The sequence below is a fragment of the Myiozetetes cayanensis genome, unplaced genomic scaffold, assembly GCF_022539395.1.
Source record: "Myiozetetes cayanensis isolate MyiCay16 unplaced genomic scaffold, myiCay2020 scf6-25, whole genome shotgun sequence".
NCBI classification, from domain to species: Eukaryota; Metazoa; Chordata; class Aves; order Passeriformes; family Tyrannidae; genus Myiozetetes; species Myiozetetes cayanensis.
The window spans coordinates 62,992,600-63,011,062 of record NW_026087853.1 but is presented as its reverse complement, the minus strand read 5'-3'; the positions used below and the strand labels follow the sequence as shown (position 1 = coordinate 63,011,062).

Here is an 18,463-nt window from a genome sequence, read left to right as displayed (position 1 = left end):
AGGCCAGGCTGGAGCAGCCTGGGCTGGTGGAAGGTGTCCCTGCCCATGGCAGGGGATTGCAAACTGATGATCTTTAAAGGTCCCTTCCAACCCAAACCATCCTGTGATTATAATATAATATAGTTAGTATAATATATAGAGATATAAATATAAATATAAATATAAATGTAAATGTTTGGGAGAGGGATGATGCCCAGCAGCCTCTCCAGCCCAGCCCAGCCCTGTGTCATCCCCCAGCCTGAGCTGCAGGGAACCCTCCCGAGCGTTCCCTTGGCAAACCCTTTTCTGGTTTAGGTCTCTTCCTTTCCTCTGCCCCTCCCCTGCATTCCCAAGCTGGAATTCCACAGTGGGAGCTCCCCCAGGGAAGATGTGAGGCCTCATTCCAGGCTCCCTGGTGAAGGAGCTGTGAGGTGAATATCTGCTGCTCCATGACATGGGGTTTTTGATGTTTTTCAAGGCTCCTGCTGGAAATAAGCAGTTCTCCTGAGCAGGAGCTGAGTCACTCGTGCAGCTGCCTCTGAGCTGAGGGCTTGCCTTGCAAATATATTTGTGTGAGCTTCCCAGCTGCCAGGCCAAGCCCCCTAAACAAAACCCTGCTCTTGTGTGAGCTGGACTGCCTGAACCTTCTCAGATCGAGGGAGGTGTGAGGATTTACAGAGCAAACAGAGGCACCACTGACCCTCACATGTCTGGAAACAACAACAACAGGGGGCAAATAGGACCAAACCCTCAGAATTATGGGAATTGCTGGCCCCTGACAAAGGAAATCAAGGTGTTTTCTGTCCCTCTGGTCCTACCAGCCCGTTTCTGGTAGATGACCATGAAGAGCAAATTCAGAATGCGAAAGGGCCAAGAGTGTTTCTAGAACACCTGATAAAGTATTTGGGTTGTAAAGTAAATGGTTGGGATAAAGTGTAAGAAAAACAGGCCCTGAGGATGAAGTCTGTCCACAAACCAGTGATTTTGGGTGTGACATCAGGATTTACAGAGAACAAAGAGGCACTGCTGCCCCACACATCTGAAAACAACAACAGTGGGCAAATAGGACCAAAATCTCCAAACTCTGGGAATTATTGACCCCTGATAAAGGAAAAATCTATATGAATAAATGAAATCTCCTACCTGTTGTAAGGAACAAATAATGTCAGTAATGTCATGGTCAGCAGTGGGGCAAGACACAGCTCTGGGGGGTTTTACTGCACAGTGAAGGACTTTTCTGAGTGTATTTTAACTCAGAGGGCGTTGTTGTCCTTCAGAAATACTCCTTGGCAGCGGTAAGGGCTTCACATCGATGTCTGAGGCAGATCTGCCAGGCTCTGGGGCACTCCAGGGGCCTAAAGATGTGCTGAAGAAACAGGAAGCTGAACAGTTTTTATCATAGAATCACAAAATCCTAGAAGGTTTGGGTTGGAAGGGACCTTAAAGATCATCTAGATATGGGCAGGGAGACCTTCCACTATGCCAGGTTGTTCCAAGCCCTGTCCAGCCTGGCCTTGGACACTTCCAGGGATGGGGCAAAACCTGAACCATGAGCCCAACTTCCTCTCCAAGCGTTTTTCCTGGCTGGAGTTTTTGGTGGCCACTGAATTTCCCCCAAGCTCAAGAAATAATGTCCTTTTCTGGTGCCTCATTTCCAAAGAAACACCCCACTTCTAATAAAGAAATCATTATTATGATCTCAACTGCCCTTCCAGCCCCTTTAAATGGGACACACATTCCAGGACTTATGAAGATGAGAGGACTGAGAGGTAAAAACGGAAGTTGAAAAGGTTTTGAAAATATGACAAGAAACCCTCCCCAGCTGCTCAGACCCAGAAAAAACTGGGAATGGGGGAGAGGAGGGGACCCTGCTGTGCCCACCTTCCGTGGGGCAGCCTGACCAACTGCACATCTCCTGTTTTCCAGGAAGCCTGAACGTTTACCTGAGGCTGAAAGGTCAGACTGCAATAGAGAACCCCCTGTGGTCCTCGAGTGGGAATAAAGGCCAGCACTGGAACCAAGCCCGTGTGAACATCAACCCCCCCACCTCATTCCAGGTAACACCTCCAGCTCTGGGAACGGGAGCAGCCGATTTTGGAGGTTTGGGAGGAGGGGAATGTGCCCTCTGGCCCTTCCCTTCTGACCCAGCTTCTCGCAGCTTCTCCTCACCTCTGAAAGCTGCTTTGTGTCCAGATAATTGCTCTGTGAGCACCAGGAGCTCAGCAGTGCCACGAAGAGCACAGCAGCTCTTTGCTTGCAGGCAAAATATCCCTCAGCTTCCAGGAGAGGCTGGTGGTGGTGGAAAACATGGTTTCATTTCAGAAGATTCAACTGCTCGCTGTGAGAAATTATTTAGGGCCCGTGCAGAGCGCCTGTGTTAAAGGTCTGTGGAAATGAGTGTGTTTTGTGCAGAAAGAGGGGTGATTTGAGAGCCTTTGCTGGGAGGCAGCAAAGCTTCTGTGCTGCCCACCCAGAGCCCCCCGTGAAGGAGGCACGGGCGAGCTGTCTGACAGCTTCTCACACGTGTCATGTTTGGTTTGACAGCGAGATGCTGATAGTCTGTTACAGGCAGTTCTCATCCACCCTCAGAGCTGTCTGCAACTGGAGCAGACCCAAAAAAAGCAGCTGCTGGGAGCAACCTTTGCGTGTGAGAGGTGGGAGCGTGGTCGTGGAACGCCGGAGCCACCAGCCCTGTGATGGGATGGGTCCTCTGTCCCCTCCCTGTCACCTCCAGGGTTTTGGGGAAAACAGCCACAGAATCCCAGACTGGTTTGGGTTGGAAGGGACCTCAAAGCCCATCCAGTGCCACCCCTTGCCATGGGCAGGGACACCTTCCACCAGCCCAGGGTGCTCCAAGCCCCATCCAGCCTGGCCTTGGAAAAGTCCCCCAGTGCAAGTCAAAACTCCCATATAAACATGAACTTTGGGATTCACCTTCTGGACAGTTCCTGGTTCTGACCCTGTGTTTTTATTTATAAATAAATGTGTAATTATTTATAAATAAAAGCTATAAATAAATGTACATTTATTTATGCATGAGAGGCATTGACAGGAGAGAAGTGGTTTGGCCCATGGGATTGCAAAGCATTGGATGGAGGGGAGTCAGAGGAAAACTGAAGGGGAGGGAATTGTGAAGTGTAGTGACACATGATAGAGAGCTGGGGGGTTCACCTGGAGAAGAGAAGGCTCCAGGGAGACCTGAGAGCCCCTTGCAGGGCATAAAGGGGCTCCAGGAGAGCTGGAGAGGGACTGGGGACAAGGGATGGAGGGACAGCACACAGGGAATGGCTTCCCACTGCCAGAGGGCAGGGAGAGATGGGATATTGGGAAGGAATTGCTGGCTGGGAGGGTGGGCAGGCCCTGGCACAGGTTGCCCAGAGAAGCTGTGGCTGCCCCTGGATCCCTGGAAGTGTCCAAGGCCAGGTTGGAGCAGCCTGGGCTGGTGGAAGGTGTCCCTGCCCATGGCAGGGGTGGCACTGGATGGGCTTTCAGGTCCTTCCAACCCAAACCATTCCAGGATTCTGTGACGTTTGAGGGGAAGAAAGAGGCAGAATTGGGACAGAGAGGAGGGATCTGAGTATTAAAGCACAAATGGGGTGAAGTCCAAGGAGCTGCTCAGAGTTGTTGAGTTTGGCACTGGTGAAGTCGGGATAAATCCAGGAAATCTGAACAGTGAAGGAGAGAGAATTGATTTCCTACCTGAACATAATAAATGGGAGGGAAGAGGTGGCTTTTGGAATGCTGTGCTGGAGCTGAGCAGGGCTGTTGGTGCTCCCTGTGAGTCTCTGTGTGAGCTCAGAGCCAGCCCAGGGGCTGTCCCAGCCTGAGACTCTCATTGTGCTGCAGCCCCAATTAATGATCAGCACTTAATTAATGACCCCTGACTGTGGGGGCTGATGGAGATGATGTTGAAGGAGGGTTTTTGGGATGTCCTGGGCAGGGCTAGGAGTTGGACTGGATGATCCTTGGGGGTTCTTTCCACCTCAGGACATCCCATGATTCCATTAATGGTTCTGTGATTCCATAAATGACTGGGGAAGCTGAAACCAAAGTGATTTGAGGGATCTGAGAGAGCTTCTGGAGACCCCAGGGGTCACTTCTGCAACTGGTTCACCTCCCTGGCATGCTTTGAACCCACGTTGTCACTCCCTGGATCTCCAAGTGGAGCTCCTCTCCTTGGCTGTTTTTCATCTTTTACCTTGTTGTGTTTAAAGGCTTCAGCATAAAATGAATGGAAAACCATGAAGCTCTGCCCAAATATAACAAATAAATGTCAGAGTGCTTGGAACCTTAAATTACGTTTGTGAGCAGCTCTTGCATCGAGCAAACTTTATTTTCCATTTAGGAGTCTAAGTAGGAAAGAATATAAACCTCCCAGTTAAATTTAAGGAGAGGGAATTGAAGTGAATCCTTGCAGTAAAACAGTGAACTGACATGGAAATTAAAACTTTTTATAGGTTAATTTATAGGGGTAAAAGATTTTATACCTTCTCAGTCCCTGTGATGAAGAACAAAGCTTCTGTCATGAGGAACTGGGAGGACTGCAGTGCTTTGAATCCCAAAATGACTGCATAAATCTGTCTCAGATGTTCCCTTTTTGAGTGTTTTTAAGGAATGAGCACCAAAAATATGGAGAGCAGAGGAAGGGGTCAGTTTTGGTTCAGAGCTGAGCAGTAGGATATGGGGATTATGTGGATGATTGTGATTGGATTTATTGCTGATACAGTCTCTAAATATTGCCAATAATAACTCATATTATGTGAGTTACATAGAATATAATTTTATATATGATTGGATAATAATTTTATTCCTTTATATATATATATAATTACACAGTATTATGGTGTCATCAGGTCAGGGTCCCTCCTGGTGGGTCAGGGACACCCCCTGACCATCTCAGAGCAGCCCAGGTGGGGCTCAGCTCCCTCAGTCCCAGGTTCATTCCCAGGCTGTGTCCCAGGGTTCATCATCCCAGCAGGCTGGGCTGGGAACATCCCCCTTTCCAGGGCTGGGCCTTGCAGGATTCCCAGTCCCAGAGCACCAAAGCCTCAGGCACAGGGTGGGAGTGCTGGGGTGTCCTGGGCAGAGACAGGAGTTGAACTCGATGATCCTTTTGTGGATCCATTCCCACTCAGGGTATTCCATGGGCTGGATGTCCCTGACAGGGGGAATCCACCCAGAAGCTGCCTGGAACCTCTGGCAGACCAGTTTTCCCAGTTATCCCAGTGTCCAGCAGCGTTTCAACCCCTTCTGCAGGTCCCTGTGCCTCAAAATCAGTCAAAAGCTCTCAGCTCCCCATCTCTGGATTCACTGCTGATGAGAGAGCCCAGACAGCTCCTCCTGCAACACCCACCTGGTGGGACAACCCACAGGAACCAGCAGGGAAAGGGAGAAGGGCTGGGGGAGGGGAGCACAGCAGGCAAGACCCAGCTACCTTTTGTGTCATCACAGGAGCTCCTCTGCTTCGTGTTTGGAGCCTGGCCTGGAAGGTCAAGATCTGTCTGAAGCCCTGTGGAAGAATCATGGAATGGTTTGGGTTGGAAGGGACCTTAAAAACCACCTTGTTCCACCCCCTGCCATGGGCAGGGACACCTTCCACCAGCCCAGGTTGCTCCAAGCCCTGTCCAGCCTGGCCTTGGACACTCCCAGGGAAGAAGCACGAGCTGAATCCCACAGGGACACTCAGGACAGGCCTTGTAGGGTCGTATTTCCATCCCCCTCTTAAGTCTTTGGTGTGCCCCTGAGCCCCTCTATTCTCCAGCTAAATGCAGTATTTTTGCCAGCTTTGTAAAGCCACAGACATGCAGATGATGGGGTTTTTTGGGGATATTGATACAGGATTCTGATCATCTGGCAGCTCCTGCTGCGTGCTGTGCCAACACTCCTCTGCCTGGTTTGTTCTGAGTGTGTGGCCAGGCTGGCTGATGGCAGCCCATCTCTGAGGGCCACAAACCACGCTGCCAAATGCAGAGTTTAATTAAATGCTGCCTGTTGTCTTTGTAGAGAGTCCTTTTGTCTGGAAACAATGGTTTCCATTGTCAGGGAAAATTTGACTTTTAACCCCGTTGACTGGGGCTGTCCCTGCTGCTCAGGAGCAGGAAAAGGAGATGTACTTTGGTGGGGGGGGAAAGAGAGCTTCTTCTTGAGCTGGAAAATTCCTATCATCAGTGGCAGAGTCGAAAAATTGTCAGAGGGATAATTAATTGAGACAGTGTTTTCAGACAACAGGGTAAATTATGGAAAAACTTGCTGTTTTCCCCATGATTCCCTGTTGCATTGATATCCACCTTGTTTTAGTAATTAACCTGCAGCATCTCACAGTGATAAAACACTGCTGGAGTGTCCTGCTCCCAGTGCAGGATCCTTATGGTTGTTTGGTGCTCCCAGCACAGCTCTGTCACCTGGCTCAGGACACCCCAGGGAGGCTGCAAAGGCACCCCTTTTATCACACCTGCAGGGTCAGGGACCTCTGGGGCTGCTCAGCTTGGCAAAACAAGGAGATAATTGGATATCAGGAGAAATTCCTTCCTGGAAAGGGTTCTCCAGCCCTTCACAGGCTGCCCCAGGGCAGGGGTGAGTCCCCAGCCCTGGGGGGATTTCAAAGCCCTCTGGATGTGTCATTTGGGGACATGGGGCAGTGGTGGCCTGGGCAGTGCTGGGAGATGGTTGGACTCAATCACATCAGAGTTCTTTGCCAACCTGAATGATCCCACAGGATGAATGATCCCACAGGATTCTGTGTGTCCGTGGCCAAGGCTGAGGGACCTTTTCCTCTGGGCAAAGGCAGAGCAGAGAAACACATGTGGGATGTGATGTCTGGTGACATCATGCACCATCCATGAGTTCTGTGCATCCATCTACCACTGCCCTGAGTGTGGACTCAGCATTTGCAATGAAAAGGATTCATTTCAAACCAGCAGCTCTGGTGGAACTGCATTAATGGACAAACACAGGTTGGAAGCTGCCGAGAGCAGAGGCAGAATGAGTCCAGTTTTCTGCAGAATAATTCAAGCAGCAGAGTGGCAGGAGAGCAGCACATCAGGGTTATGGGAGGAGAGCAGAGAACTTTGTTTCTTTAGTACAATAATAATCCCCAGATAATGAACATTACAATAAATAATATTTTTGACCTTGCAACAAGCCAGCCCTCTCCAGACAGGCTCCATTTCCCTTCCCAGCTATAGCAGTTGAGTTTCAGGCAAGGGATGTTTGACAGCAAATGGTTCATAGGACCTTAAAATTCCAGTTCAGCATGGGTTAAAGCCTTAAAGAGGAATAAAATCTCTACCCTGCCCCTCTCTCTGATAAAATTCACCACAACATCCTCTGACAAAAGCATTCCTGGAAGGGGTCAAAGCTTCCAGACATGAGGATGAGCCACTGAAAGATCACATGCTGGCCAAAGTACATCCCAGCATGGAATTTACTTCCCTGTCATGAAAGGAGGTTACTTACAGGAGCCTTCACTCAAAGGAAAGTGCTTTTTGTTCTGGTTGGTAGAAGTGGTTTTTTTGCACCACAGAAAGTGGTTGGAAATCATTCCAAGCCCCTCCAGGTGCTTCAGTGCTGTGGCAAACACACCTGAAGGTTTCCCACTCATCACCCTCTGATCTTCTCCTTCTTCTTCTTCCTTGCTCTGCAGCTCATCTTTGAGGGGATCCGTGGCCCTGGCATCGAAGGGGACATTGCTATTGATGACGTGTCCATTGTGGAAGGAGAGTGCATGAAATCAGACCAGCCGGCCAACAGTAAGTGGTTCTGCTCCAGGGGAGGGGCAGCAAGGTCCTCCTGCTGCCTGTTTATCTGAGACTACTTCCAAAGTGGAGTCTTTTCCAGGAGAACAATATCTGGTTTGGTTGGACAGGCTTTAATTGGAATGTTTTCCTTGGCAGTGGCTTAGTTCAGGTAGTGGTTGAGCAGAGGGGCCTGTGGAAGGCTGGTGGATGGTGGGCAGAGAGAGCAGTGGGTGACTCCACGTTGGGCTGGGCTGGGCAGCCACAATTTTTTTCCAGGAGAACAACATCTGCTTTGGTTGGAAAGGCTTAAATTGTAGTGTTTTCCTTGGAAATGACTTAGTTCAGGTAGTGGTTGAGCAGAGATGCCAGTGAAAGGCTGGTGGGTGGTGGGCAGGGAGAGCAGTGGGTGACTCTCCACGGTGGGTTGGGCTGGGCAGCCACAGTTTTTTCCAGGAGAACAATATCTGGTTTGCTTGGAGAGGCTTAAATTGGAATGTTTTCCTTGGAAATACTTTTTTCAGAAGGAAAAATGCTGGCTGAGTGGAGATGCCAGTGAAAGGGTGTTGGGCAGAGAGAGCAGTAGGTGACTGTGCAGCCACAGCTTTTGAGATAGTCAGACACATAAAGCAACATTAAAAACGTTGTTTTATGGGCCCAAAGAATATAAAAATGATGAAAATCCCTGTTGTGATTCCCTGTGGACCTTCTTTCATCCCTCCACCCCCATGTGTGCGTTGCACAGACTGGAACTGCGCAGGTGGATTTTCATCCCGGTGTCTCTGCCCTATCTAGCTGAGAGGTGGTGGCTGAGCCCTCAATTTTCTAAGCCTTGTAGAGTTCTGAGTGTGTCTGGGCAGCTCTTTAATTGTCCTTTTTCCCCCTCTTTCTGTAGATTTACGATCAGGTGCTGTTGGGACATTATCACATATACGACTCCTCCCACTTCTCATCCTCATGTCTGTCTTAAGTCATCAGAGGTGACCTTATCCTGGCAGAGGCTACAAAAGATTCACCAGGCACTGGCATGAAGAAAGAGTCTTTGTAAAATGGACATTTAAAAACAAACTACCAAAGATTCCTCCACTGACTGACTCGAAAGTTAAATAAATACGTAAATAAATAATTAAAACAAACAAACAAACAGAGGTAATTAAGAAAGCACTGGGGACATAAAAGGCATCACGGGAGTGTAACTCACCACGAGCCACGTGTGAGGACGGGATCTGGCCTGAGGAAGGAAGAGACCTTCAGGTGCTTTTGTGGTCACTAATGAATTCAGCATCGTCTGGTTGAACTCTGGGCAAAGAGCTATAGAAACCCTTGTCAAAGCACAAAGTCATGGCTGGTTTTGTTTCAAATGAATAGTTTGCTTGTTACCATGGAAACCTAATGGCCTGCCAAAAACAACGAAAAAGGAGAGAGGAAATAAAGAACAAAGAAAGAGAGAGAGAGAGAGAAACACCTCACTGTAAACAGGGTATGTGAAGAGCTGGCATTCATTTCCCCTCGCAGAAGGTTTTTAGTGTAGAGTTAAAACAAACGTAGGCCCTTCCTACTCTTGGCTGTCACCTCCCCTAGGGAATAACCCGGGATCGGAGCTGGTTTTAAGACGTTCCTGTTTCATTTCTCATGGCTCTGCTTGAGAACTGTGTGCTGTCTCCTCTTTGCATGCATTTCCCAGCCGGGATGTGCCCCCTCCTGGGCTTACACGTTTCACGGGCTTTTTGGAGTTTGCTTGCGGCCACCTCGCCCCCTCCTCTCCCCTCCTCCCCCCGCCCGAGTCATCCGAGCCGACGACGAAGGGAAGAAACCAAACCACCGTCTTTTATAAATTGCCATGGAAACCAAGTGCCTTCAATGAAACAAGCCTGATGTAAAAAAAAAAAAAAAAAAAAAAGGGAAAAAATATTATAAAAATAAAAAAAACACAAACAAACGCGAAATATATTTAAAAATGTTAAAAAAAAAAAAAAAGAGATATAAATGTCAGAAGAATGATGGTTTCAGAAGGAAGCTCGCACTGCTGTAAAAACGTGGGTTGTGCAAACTCTTTTCTAAACAAGCTACGGAGCCTGGGTGTGCAGGGCAAGGAGAGACGGAGCCGCTCCCGGGGATGGACGGACGGATGGATGGACGGATGGCTGGATGGATGGGATGGACCTCAAAGCTGCTGCCTGAGCCCTCTTTGGGATGAGGGATTTGTTGGTGTGACCTCCCAGAAGGCCACGGCCTTTCAGCTTCTCCTGCGTGGGCAAACACCTCCCGTGGGGCCCGGGCACGGGAGCAGCGCTTTTCCCTCCTCCGTTTTGGGGTTCTCCGGCGGGTGAGGCTGCTGAGACGCACGCTGAGCGCAGCAGGTGGGGAGACACGGGGGGGATTTCCTCGCTGCCGCCCTCCACGGGACGAGGGGGAGTCGTGGGGAGAGGGGGGAAGGTTCCCAAAGCTCCCCCCGCCGCGAGGAACCGCCAAGCTCGATGCGCCGAGGGGGCTGTGCCGCCCCCCCGGGCCACGCTCGGCGCTGGGCACCAGAGGTTATTTTTTGTTATTGTAGCAAAATTAAAAAAAAAGAGAGACAAAAAAAGGTTAAAAAAATTTTCAAAAATAAAAAAAAATTCCCACTTTTACAAGGAAAAAAAAAACAACAAAACACCCAACAACAGCGTGGGTTGGAGCCGCCCCAACGCGTGCCGTTAGCCAGCCGGTTTTCCACTGCATTGTAAAGAAGTTCCCTTCCAGTTGGTTATGACAATTTGAAGACCTTTTTCCTTAAATTATCTCAGCTTTTAACTTCATTTAAAAAAAAAAAAAAAAAAAAGAGAGAAAAAAAAAAGGAAAAAAGAAAAAGAGGACTTTTGTCTAAGGGAGAGTATTATTATTATAATTATTATAATTATTATTATTATTCTGTGTTCTCTCGACACCCTAGGATTGAAAAAAAACCCCAACACCTGATATGCAAATAAATTGGAGTAAAAACGTGAAAACAAACAAACGAGGAGAATATTTGCAAATATGAGTATAAAAAGCACAACGAGATGCAGTAAAACAATGACAAGGCTTGATTTTTTTTTTTTATTCTGTAGAGAAATGTTTGTGCAAATTCAGTAATTCAACTGAAGAGATAATTTTACAGCTGTTCAATAAAGCCTCTTTCCAGGTAAGGTTATGACAAGTGGTGTGTGTGTTTGTTGAGCAGTGAGCCCCAAAATGGCCTGGCCGGGGCTGTGCCTTCGTAAACTGGTGGTGTCTGAAGGTGTAGTGGTCCATACTGGTGATGCTGGGGGGCTGCAGCTTTCCCAGGATATTGGCTCCCGGGTTTGTAGGCACTTTGTGGTGTCTGGAAGATGGTGGGAGCTCTGGTTTGGATGGACTGTGGGATCTGGCACCCTTAAAAACACAAACCACCAAACTCCCAGTTGGAAGCACCGGATTTTGCTGGTGGATGGATGGATGGATGGATGGAGGACCAAGTCAGGTATGGTGAGACCCTGATGCAGATTTTTGAGTTGTTGGCTCATTACTCAGGGCGTGTGGAATCCAAGCCTGGATGTGTCTCCTCCTGCTGATGTCCTGGGAAAGCCACAGAACTGATGGATGGTCCAGGAGGCTCCTCTGGAGGCACTTTGGGCCTCTGGAAGGGTCTGGCTTTGCCTGAGGGCACCGGGAGCCCTGACAGAAGTGGATTCGTTCTCCTCTTGCATTTCTCATCCTGCCTCTGCCCATGTGTGATGTGGGTGGCTCCTTTTTCCCTCGTTTTCTGGCAGGAGCAGCACTGCAGGGATGCTCCAGGCCGGAGCCTCAGCAGGCACTGCAGGAGGTCCCACAGCCTGGGTGGGGATGGGCACGAGTGCTCTCGCTTGGCCACACTGGCAGCCCCGGTCCTGCTGGGTTTTATGATGCACAACTTCACTGTCCTGAGCCTGGAATATTCCTGGACTATGGAAAAAAAGAGTGGCAACCTGTCAATCATTTTCACAGAATCCCAGATTCCCAGAATGGTTTGGATTGGAGGAGACCTTACAGCTCATCTCGTTCCACCCCCCTCTACAGGAGGGGATGCTTTCCATGAAACCAGGTTGAAGGAGCAGGTGAAACATCCCATTTCCTTCGAAGTATCTGCCTGGTTTCCCAGAAATAGACTCCAGATGAACTGCACCTTGGATGCCATCGCCCAGCAGGGACCAGGAGAAGAGTGTTCCGAGCACCGGGCAGAGCTGCTGGTGAGGGTGTGACTCCATGGGAAGGGAGGCTTGGGAAGTGCCCTGCAGTGTCCTCAGCTGAGCAGAGACAGCCTGAAGATAAGGGAATGGAGATCCTGGTTGCTTGTGTAGATCCCAAGCTGAGGCTCCAGGCTGAAATCCCTGGTCCCTCTTTCCGTGCTGATTTTTTCTTTCCCTCACTCATGTTCTGTTGGATAAAGGGTTTTGATCGACAGCCAAAGACCACAGACATCTTCTTCCAGGGCAGGATAATCTGTTTGTCCTGAAAAGCCCAGGTCTTTGAGTGAAAGGGAATTTATTTCCCATCCTTTTTCCACTTTTACTCTGCCTGGGGGCAGAAGGTGCAAAGAAAAGCTGCTTTTCTCTCTCCAGTGTTGACTTAGGAGCAGCGTTATCTTCCTCCACATTCCCAATATAAACCACTGGAAAGGGCAGTGGGATTTTACTCCAGGCCACGAATAAGAAGAACAAATGGAGCTATGCATTCCCTAGACTTGCTTTTTATTTTATTTGTTCATTTTGTGGTGAAAATGGATGCAGCATTTGTAAGGGGTTTGGACCAGCAATCGGACAAAGGGAGTTGGAACTGGAAGGTCTCCTGGGAAATTTGAAAACCCTCTGACCCAGTTCGGGGTTATCCCCTCTAATAATGTCTCTGGTGTAGTTTTAAACTGGACATCAAATACTGAACATGTGGAATTTCCCCTTCCTTTGGGAGAGGAGCTGCTGGTTCACCCCAAGGAGATGGAGCTGCACCTTCCAGCCCACCACGAGTCCTGCCAGAGCTTTCCTTCTTGCCATCCAGCACTGGAACCTCTGCCCCATTCAAAGAATCACCTTTTGGGGGTGATTGGGATCCCCAAACTTTAAAACAAAGTTTAAGATTTTTTTTTTTCCTCATTTCCCTGTAAGGGCAGTGAAATCCCTTTGTGCTGAGGAGTTTAAGGCAGAAGGATCAGGCTTTTTTTTCCCATGGAAAAAAGTGGAAGAGGCTTCCCTGGGTTTATTTTTGGAGGGTTTACTCACTGGGGATGTTTTTTCATGTGTTGAAGGGGAATTGAAACTCTCTTCCTCCCCAAGAAGAGCTGTGATCCATCAGGAAAACGGCTCTTTAGAGCAGTTCAATAAAAATAAGATACAGTTTGGTATTTTAAGCACTCTCTGCCTCTCTGTGCTAATAAAGAGATTGGGTGCCATCTGGATTAATTCTTGGATTTTCCCATAAAACTATAAAAAGCTATAAAAAGGTTATTTTTACATTTCAAATTCTTTTTTTTCCCCTTTCTTCTTAATTTTTGCAAAAAAAAGCAGCGCTGCAGGAGCATTTACAGCTCCACAATGGCAGAGCCAGGCAGGAAGGAGGGAATTCAACCATTTCATTCTCCCTTGGGCAAAGGAATTTCGGGACCTACAGCACATGCAATCCTGCAGTCGTGGGACTTGCAGAGCTCTCAAGTTTTAGGTCACCTTTCCCTAAAGCCCTGGCTGGTGTCACCCCATAAATGCCCTGGGAATGTGCCTTAGTGTAGGTGCTGGTGGGATTTGGGATGGGAGGGATGTGCTGCTGGCAGCACCCACCGACCTCGCAAATTAATCCAATTAAAACCAATTTAAAGGCACAATGAGGGGATGTGTTTGGGTTTTGCCCTCTACACTGACTGTAAGGCTGTTGCAAGACCTTGCTGTGGGGATATTTGTCAAAAAACTCCATTCTTGGTACCTGTTTAGCATCGTTTATTCCTGTTTATCCCTTTCTGGTATTGAAGTCCTGTCCCTCTGTACCCCCTGACGGCTCCAGGTCCCCCTTTTTGGCTGTTTCTTTTTACAGTATTTGTATCTCTGGGTCAGAAAAGTCAAATAATAACAAATTCAAGCTATCATTAACCCAAATACAGGGAGCTTGGGATTGTACACCCTGCTGTGACTTATTAAAATACTGTTTAGTTTTCCTTTTTTATCTGTCAGATTGGAGAGCTTGGACTCCAAGGTTTGTATCATGGGAATCTTGTTGCATTTCCTCCCAGGAACACCAGATCCAAAGTCTGGGAAGCTGCCGCCCCACTTAGCCCTGTGAGTCTCTGGAGAGCGAGGCTCAGGGGTTTCACTGAGGTTTCTTTGAATAAAACCAGCTCTCCCATGGAATTTTTGAGTGGTTTGGGTGGGAAGGGACCTCAAAGCCCATCCAGTGCCACCCCCTGCTCTGGGCAGGGACACCTTCCACCAGCCCAGGGTGCTCCAAGCCCTGTCCAGCCTGGCCTTGGACCCTTCCCAGCTGTGTTATAATCCAGGTGCTCCAGTGAGGACGAGCTGAGCTGAGTCCCTGGAGAACAAACAACTCTGGACACACGGGAGTGATTCCCTCCTCAGCACCCAAACCCACCCAAGCCCAACGATCCCCCAGTCATTGGCCACAGTCTGTGACTCACTGAGAGCACCCTAATCATCATGGACTCATTTGGGGTGGGAATCACCTCAGAGAGTAGGAGGTGGCTCTTCCCACCCATCCCCAGCACTGCCGAGGCCACCACTGACCCCTGTGCCCAAGGGCCACATCCACGGGGCTGTGAAACCCTGCCAGGAATGGGGACCCCAAACCTCCCTGGGCAGCCCTTTCCAAAGGCTGACCATTGGAAAATCCATCTCAGGTGCCTGCCAAGGAGCTGAGACACGAACAGGAGCACTGTGTTGGCACTCCCTCTGCAGATGGGTCTCCTGCATCCTGGCGTGGTCCCTCCTGCCTGGTTCTTGTGTGACATGGTGGAATGTCACCGTGTGGGAGCCTTCCAAGGACCTGTGGCAGGTGATTTGCAACCAACTTCCTTCCATTTCTACTCTCTGTGTGGTTTTTATTTCCACTGAGAAAGAGGCTGGAATGTTGGACGGGTGAACATTAAAGTAGCTTTGCTCCCAGTTAAGGTCGTGGCTGACAACTGGAGGAATCTCCACAGCAATCCCTTGGAATCTGGGATCCTTGCATGGAACAAGTCCTCTCCTTCTACAGGCTGGAGGTTTGCAGATGGGGGCGGGGAAAAAGGCATCACTGCAACAACTGTCCATCTCTTGACTTGTTTTTGATGGATCTGACCACAGAAGAGATTGAAGAAATTCAGAATGAAGAATTAACAGCCTCAGCACCTTCTCAGGAAAGATCAGATGAGCTGCTTGCACACAACCAACTGCAGAGGGGGAAACAATGTGTTTGTGTCTGTAAATATGGTATAAATAGCTGTAATTGTATGTATTTAATGTACATAAGCTGAGGATTACATTTTAACAATCTCAAGTATTGTACATAGCCCAAACCTGCTCTCTTATTTTACTAGCACACCCACTGTAGATTTATTTTTTGTCATTGTCGTTTCTGTATCTGGTTGAATTACAAACTGGTCTCACTTTTACCTCAAAGGGTTTATGTTCTTTATGTACATTTTATAAAGAAAAAAAAAAAACACAAAACAAAAAAGAAAGCACTCTGGAATTTTGGGCACCTTTTCAGTTGCCAGCAATATTTTCTTGTCTTCTCCTCCTTGGCTGCCTTTTTGCTCCACTGGGGTGAGGAGTGGAGATCAGCTGGGAGGGACTGGGTTTGATGGGGGATATTTCTCTCTGGATGTGTCCCTGCCTTCCTGAGAGATGTAAAAAAGGAGGAATTTGTCTCCTCATCCCTCCACCTCTTGCTAAGTAGGGTGAGGTTTTATCCAGGCCCCGAAGAGTCCTTGGCCCCTCTCTTACCCACTGGGGCAATTCCTTCCTTGAAGCGCTCCCAGCAGCCCAACAAGGTTTTTATCCAGCCCTACAACCTGAGGGGCAAAATCCATTTCTTTGCCTTTCCATAACGCCCTTCTGACCCCTGGGAAGCAAACCAAGGGAAAGCTGGGTGGGGATGGGTGTGCTGTGGCAGATCAGGCTGCTCCAGGGCTGCTCCCCCAGTGGCTGGGATGGGATGGGCACATGGATGGGATGGGCACACGGATGGGATGGGCACACGGATGGGATGGGCACACGGATGGGATGGGCACACGGATGGGATGGGCACATGGATAGGATGGGCACATGGAGCTCTCCCCGTGTCCTGGTGTGGGGCAGCACAGGCCCTCCAGATTCCACCTGGCCCTGCTGCAGGAATCACCAAGTCCAAGCATTCCCCAGCACTGCCAAGGCCATCACTGCCCCAAGTGCCACATCCACACAGCCTTTAAATCCCTTCAGGGATGGGGACTCCACCCGGCTGTGCCAGGGCTGGAAAACTCTTTCCAGGAGGGAATTTTCCCAATATCCAACCCAAACTTCTCCTCTCCTCCTGTTCCTGTTCCTGGGAGCAGAGCCTGACCCTCCCCCAGCTCCCCCCTCCTGTCAGGGATTGCAGAGCCAGAAGGTCCCCCCTGAGCCTCCTTTTCTCCAGGCTGAGCCCCCCAGCTCCCTCAGCTGCTCCTGCTGCTCCAGCCCCTTCCCAGCTCCGTTCCCTTCCCTGCACACCCTCCAGCCCCTCCAGGTCTCTCTCTGAGGGTCCCAGAAGTGCCCCCAGCACTGGAGGTGCCATCCCAGCAGTGCCAGCACAGGGACAGTCCCTGCCCTGGGGCTGTGCCCACCCTGCTGTTGGTCTGTGTGGGGCTAAACCTTCTCACAGCCCTCCAGAATTTAGATCTGTTTTTGCTGTAGCTGAAATGACACCACAGCCCATGTCAATAAAAGCTCACTTTGTACCTCGTGGTGTTTTGCAAACGCTGACATTTCCCTGCCCTCTCCCGTTCCGGTGGTTGCCTCCATCATCCTGCTGATCAGATTTGTGACTGTCAGCTGTCAGCTGCCGAGCACACCTTCCAATCCAGTCAGGAGATAAAACTCGAGAGTTTCCAAGACAAGCCTTGCTCTCCGGTGGCCTCCAACGCAGACGGTGACGAACAGCAGCGCTCTGGAATTCACTGCTTAAAAAAAAACCAACAGGAAAAGGTCTCTTAAAAAGGAATGGTCTCTTTTTTTTTCAGCTGAAAAAAATCCTGGACCTCAGACCCTGAAACCATTCCACATGTCCTTGTCCAGGGGTGTTGAGGGATGGGGTGAAGCACTTTCTTTGTTACACATTGAGCTGCTCCCCCTTCTCTGGTGGGAATGAGACCCTGGCTCCACACTGGGCCAAGAGGAGCCCCAGGGGCACATCCCACGGGGTGTGGACACAGCCTGCTTTGTGCTTGTTTCTGGTAGAACCACAGAATCCCAGGCTGCTTTGGGTTGGAAGGGACTCAAGGCCCAGCCAGTGCCACCCCCTGGTTGTGCCACACCTCCCCCTGTCCCAGGCTGCTCCAAGCCCTGTCCAGCCTGATCTGGGAGTACAATTGGCACACCCTGGGTTATTTACCTGTGTTCACACCCCAGAGATGTTCTGCAGCATTCCCTGCAGTTTCCACCCTGTCTCTCATCTCCCTCGGGGACCAAAACTGGATCCTCACTGTCCCCACCCCACCCCACCCCACTCCATAAAGATCTGTGGAAGTTGCTGGACACATCTATGCAAAAAATGTTTGATTTTTGCACTGTTTTCCCCAAAACCACCAGCATTAAGCCTGATGGATAGATTTGAACTGATCTTTGGGAACTTTACCTGTGGGAATGGGGCCATTCCAGACTAACACGAGCTGGGACCAAGCCTAACCTGTAGGATGGACTGAACATGCAGTGTCTGATCCTAAACAGCTGCTTATTTTTGGAGAGCTGTTGTCTTCTGAAGTGGCACAACATGTCAAGCTGCCAGGACTGTCAGATTTGTCTCCCTAGGGAATGCTTTTTATTCATGTTGGAGGGGTTTTTTTTGGCATGTTGCCTCATTTTCCTTAATGCCAGGAGGACAGGGGTGTATTTGCAGGGATTAAAGTATTACTGGAGTGGCTCCAGGCCTTTCATAATCCCCGTTATTTGCTCTAATCCCACCAGAGCACAATGGCTTCTCTCATATTCCTTAATTAGGCTGTGAAAATTAATAAAAAATAGCTCAAAAATGACATTCTGATGAGGGATCTAAGTCCCAATTTATTTGGGGGGGCAGCAAAAATGTGTGTTTCTGCTGTGCTCAGTAATACTTGGCATTTTCAGCCTAATTCCTCAGGGAACACGGATTACACAACCCTTCTGGGAGTCGTTTTTACCTCTCAGTCCTCTCATTTTAATAAGTCCTGGAATGTGTGTCCCATTTAAAGGGGCTGGGAGGGCAGTGGAGATCATAATGAAAACTGGTTTATTTAAACGTGGTGGGATTTTCTGGGGAACTGAGGCACCAGAAAAGGTCATTTTGTTCCTGCTCCCCTGGGAGGGGGAGTCTGGAGGGAATATTTCTTGAGTGGGGGGGGAGATTCAGTGGCCACCAAAAACTCCAGCCAGGAAAAACGCTTGGAGAGAAAGTTGGGCTCGTGGTTCAGGTTTTGCCCCAGCCCTGGAAGTGTCCAAGGCCAGGCTGGACAGGGCTTGGAGCAACCTGGGATAGAGGAAGGTGTCTGCATTTTCCCACTTTTTTCCCATGAGATCCCACAGGCAGAT

General features: G+C 49.3%; 2 protein-coding genes across 4 annotated transcripts in view; one reads left to right on the top strand and one right to left on the bottom strand.

Annotated features, from left to right (window-relative positions):
- The window catches only part of MDGA2 (MAM domain containing glycosylphosphatidylinositol anchor 2), a 256,870-nt gene extending 241,530 nt beyond the window's left edge, over positions 1–15,340 (top strand). Inside the window, 3 exon segments of the mRNA XM_050335716.1 lie at positions 1,906–2,036; positions 7,622–7,727; positions 8,608–15,340. Coding sequence (XP_050191673.1) covers positions 1,906–2,036; positions 7,622–7,727; positions 8,608–8,696 — 326 coding nt within the window. The 3' untranslated portion in view covers positions 8,697–15,340.
- Positions 1–18,463, bottom strand: part of FANCM (FA complementation group M) — a 316,043-nt gene that overhangs the window by 27,805 nt on the left and 269,775 nt on the right. The window lies entirely within an intron of this gene.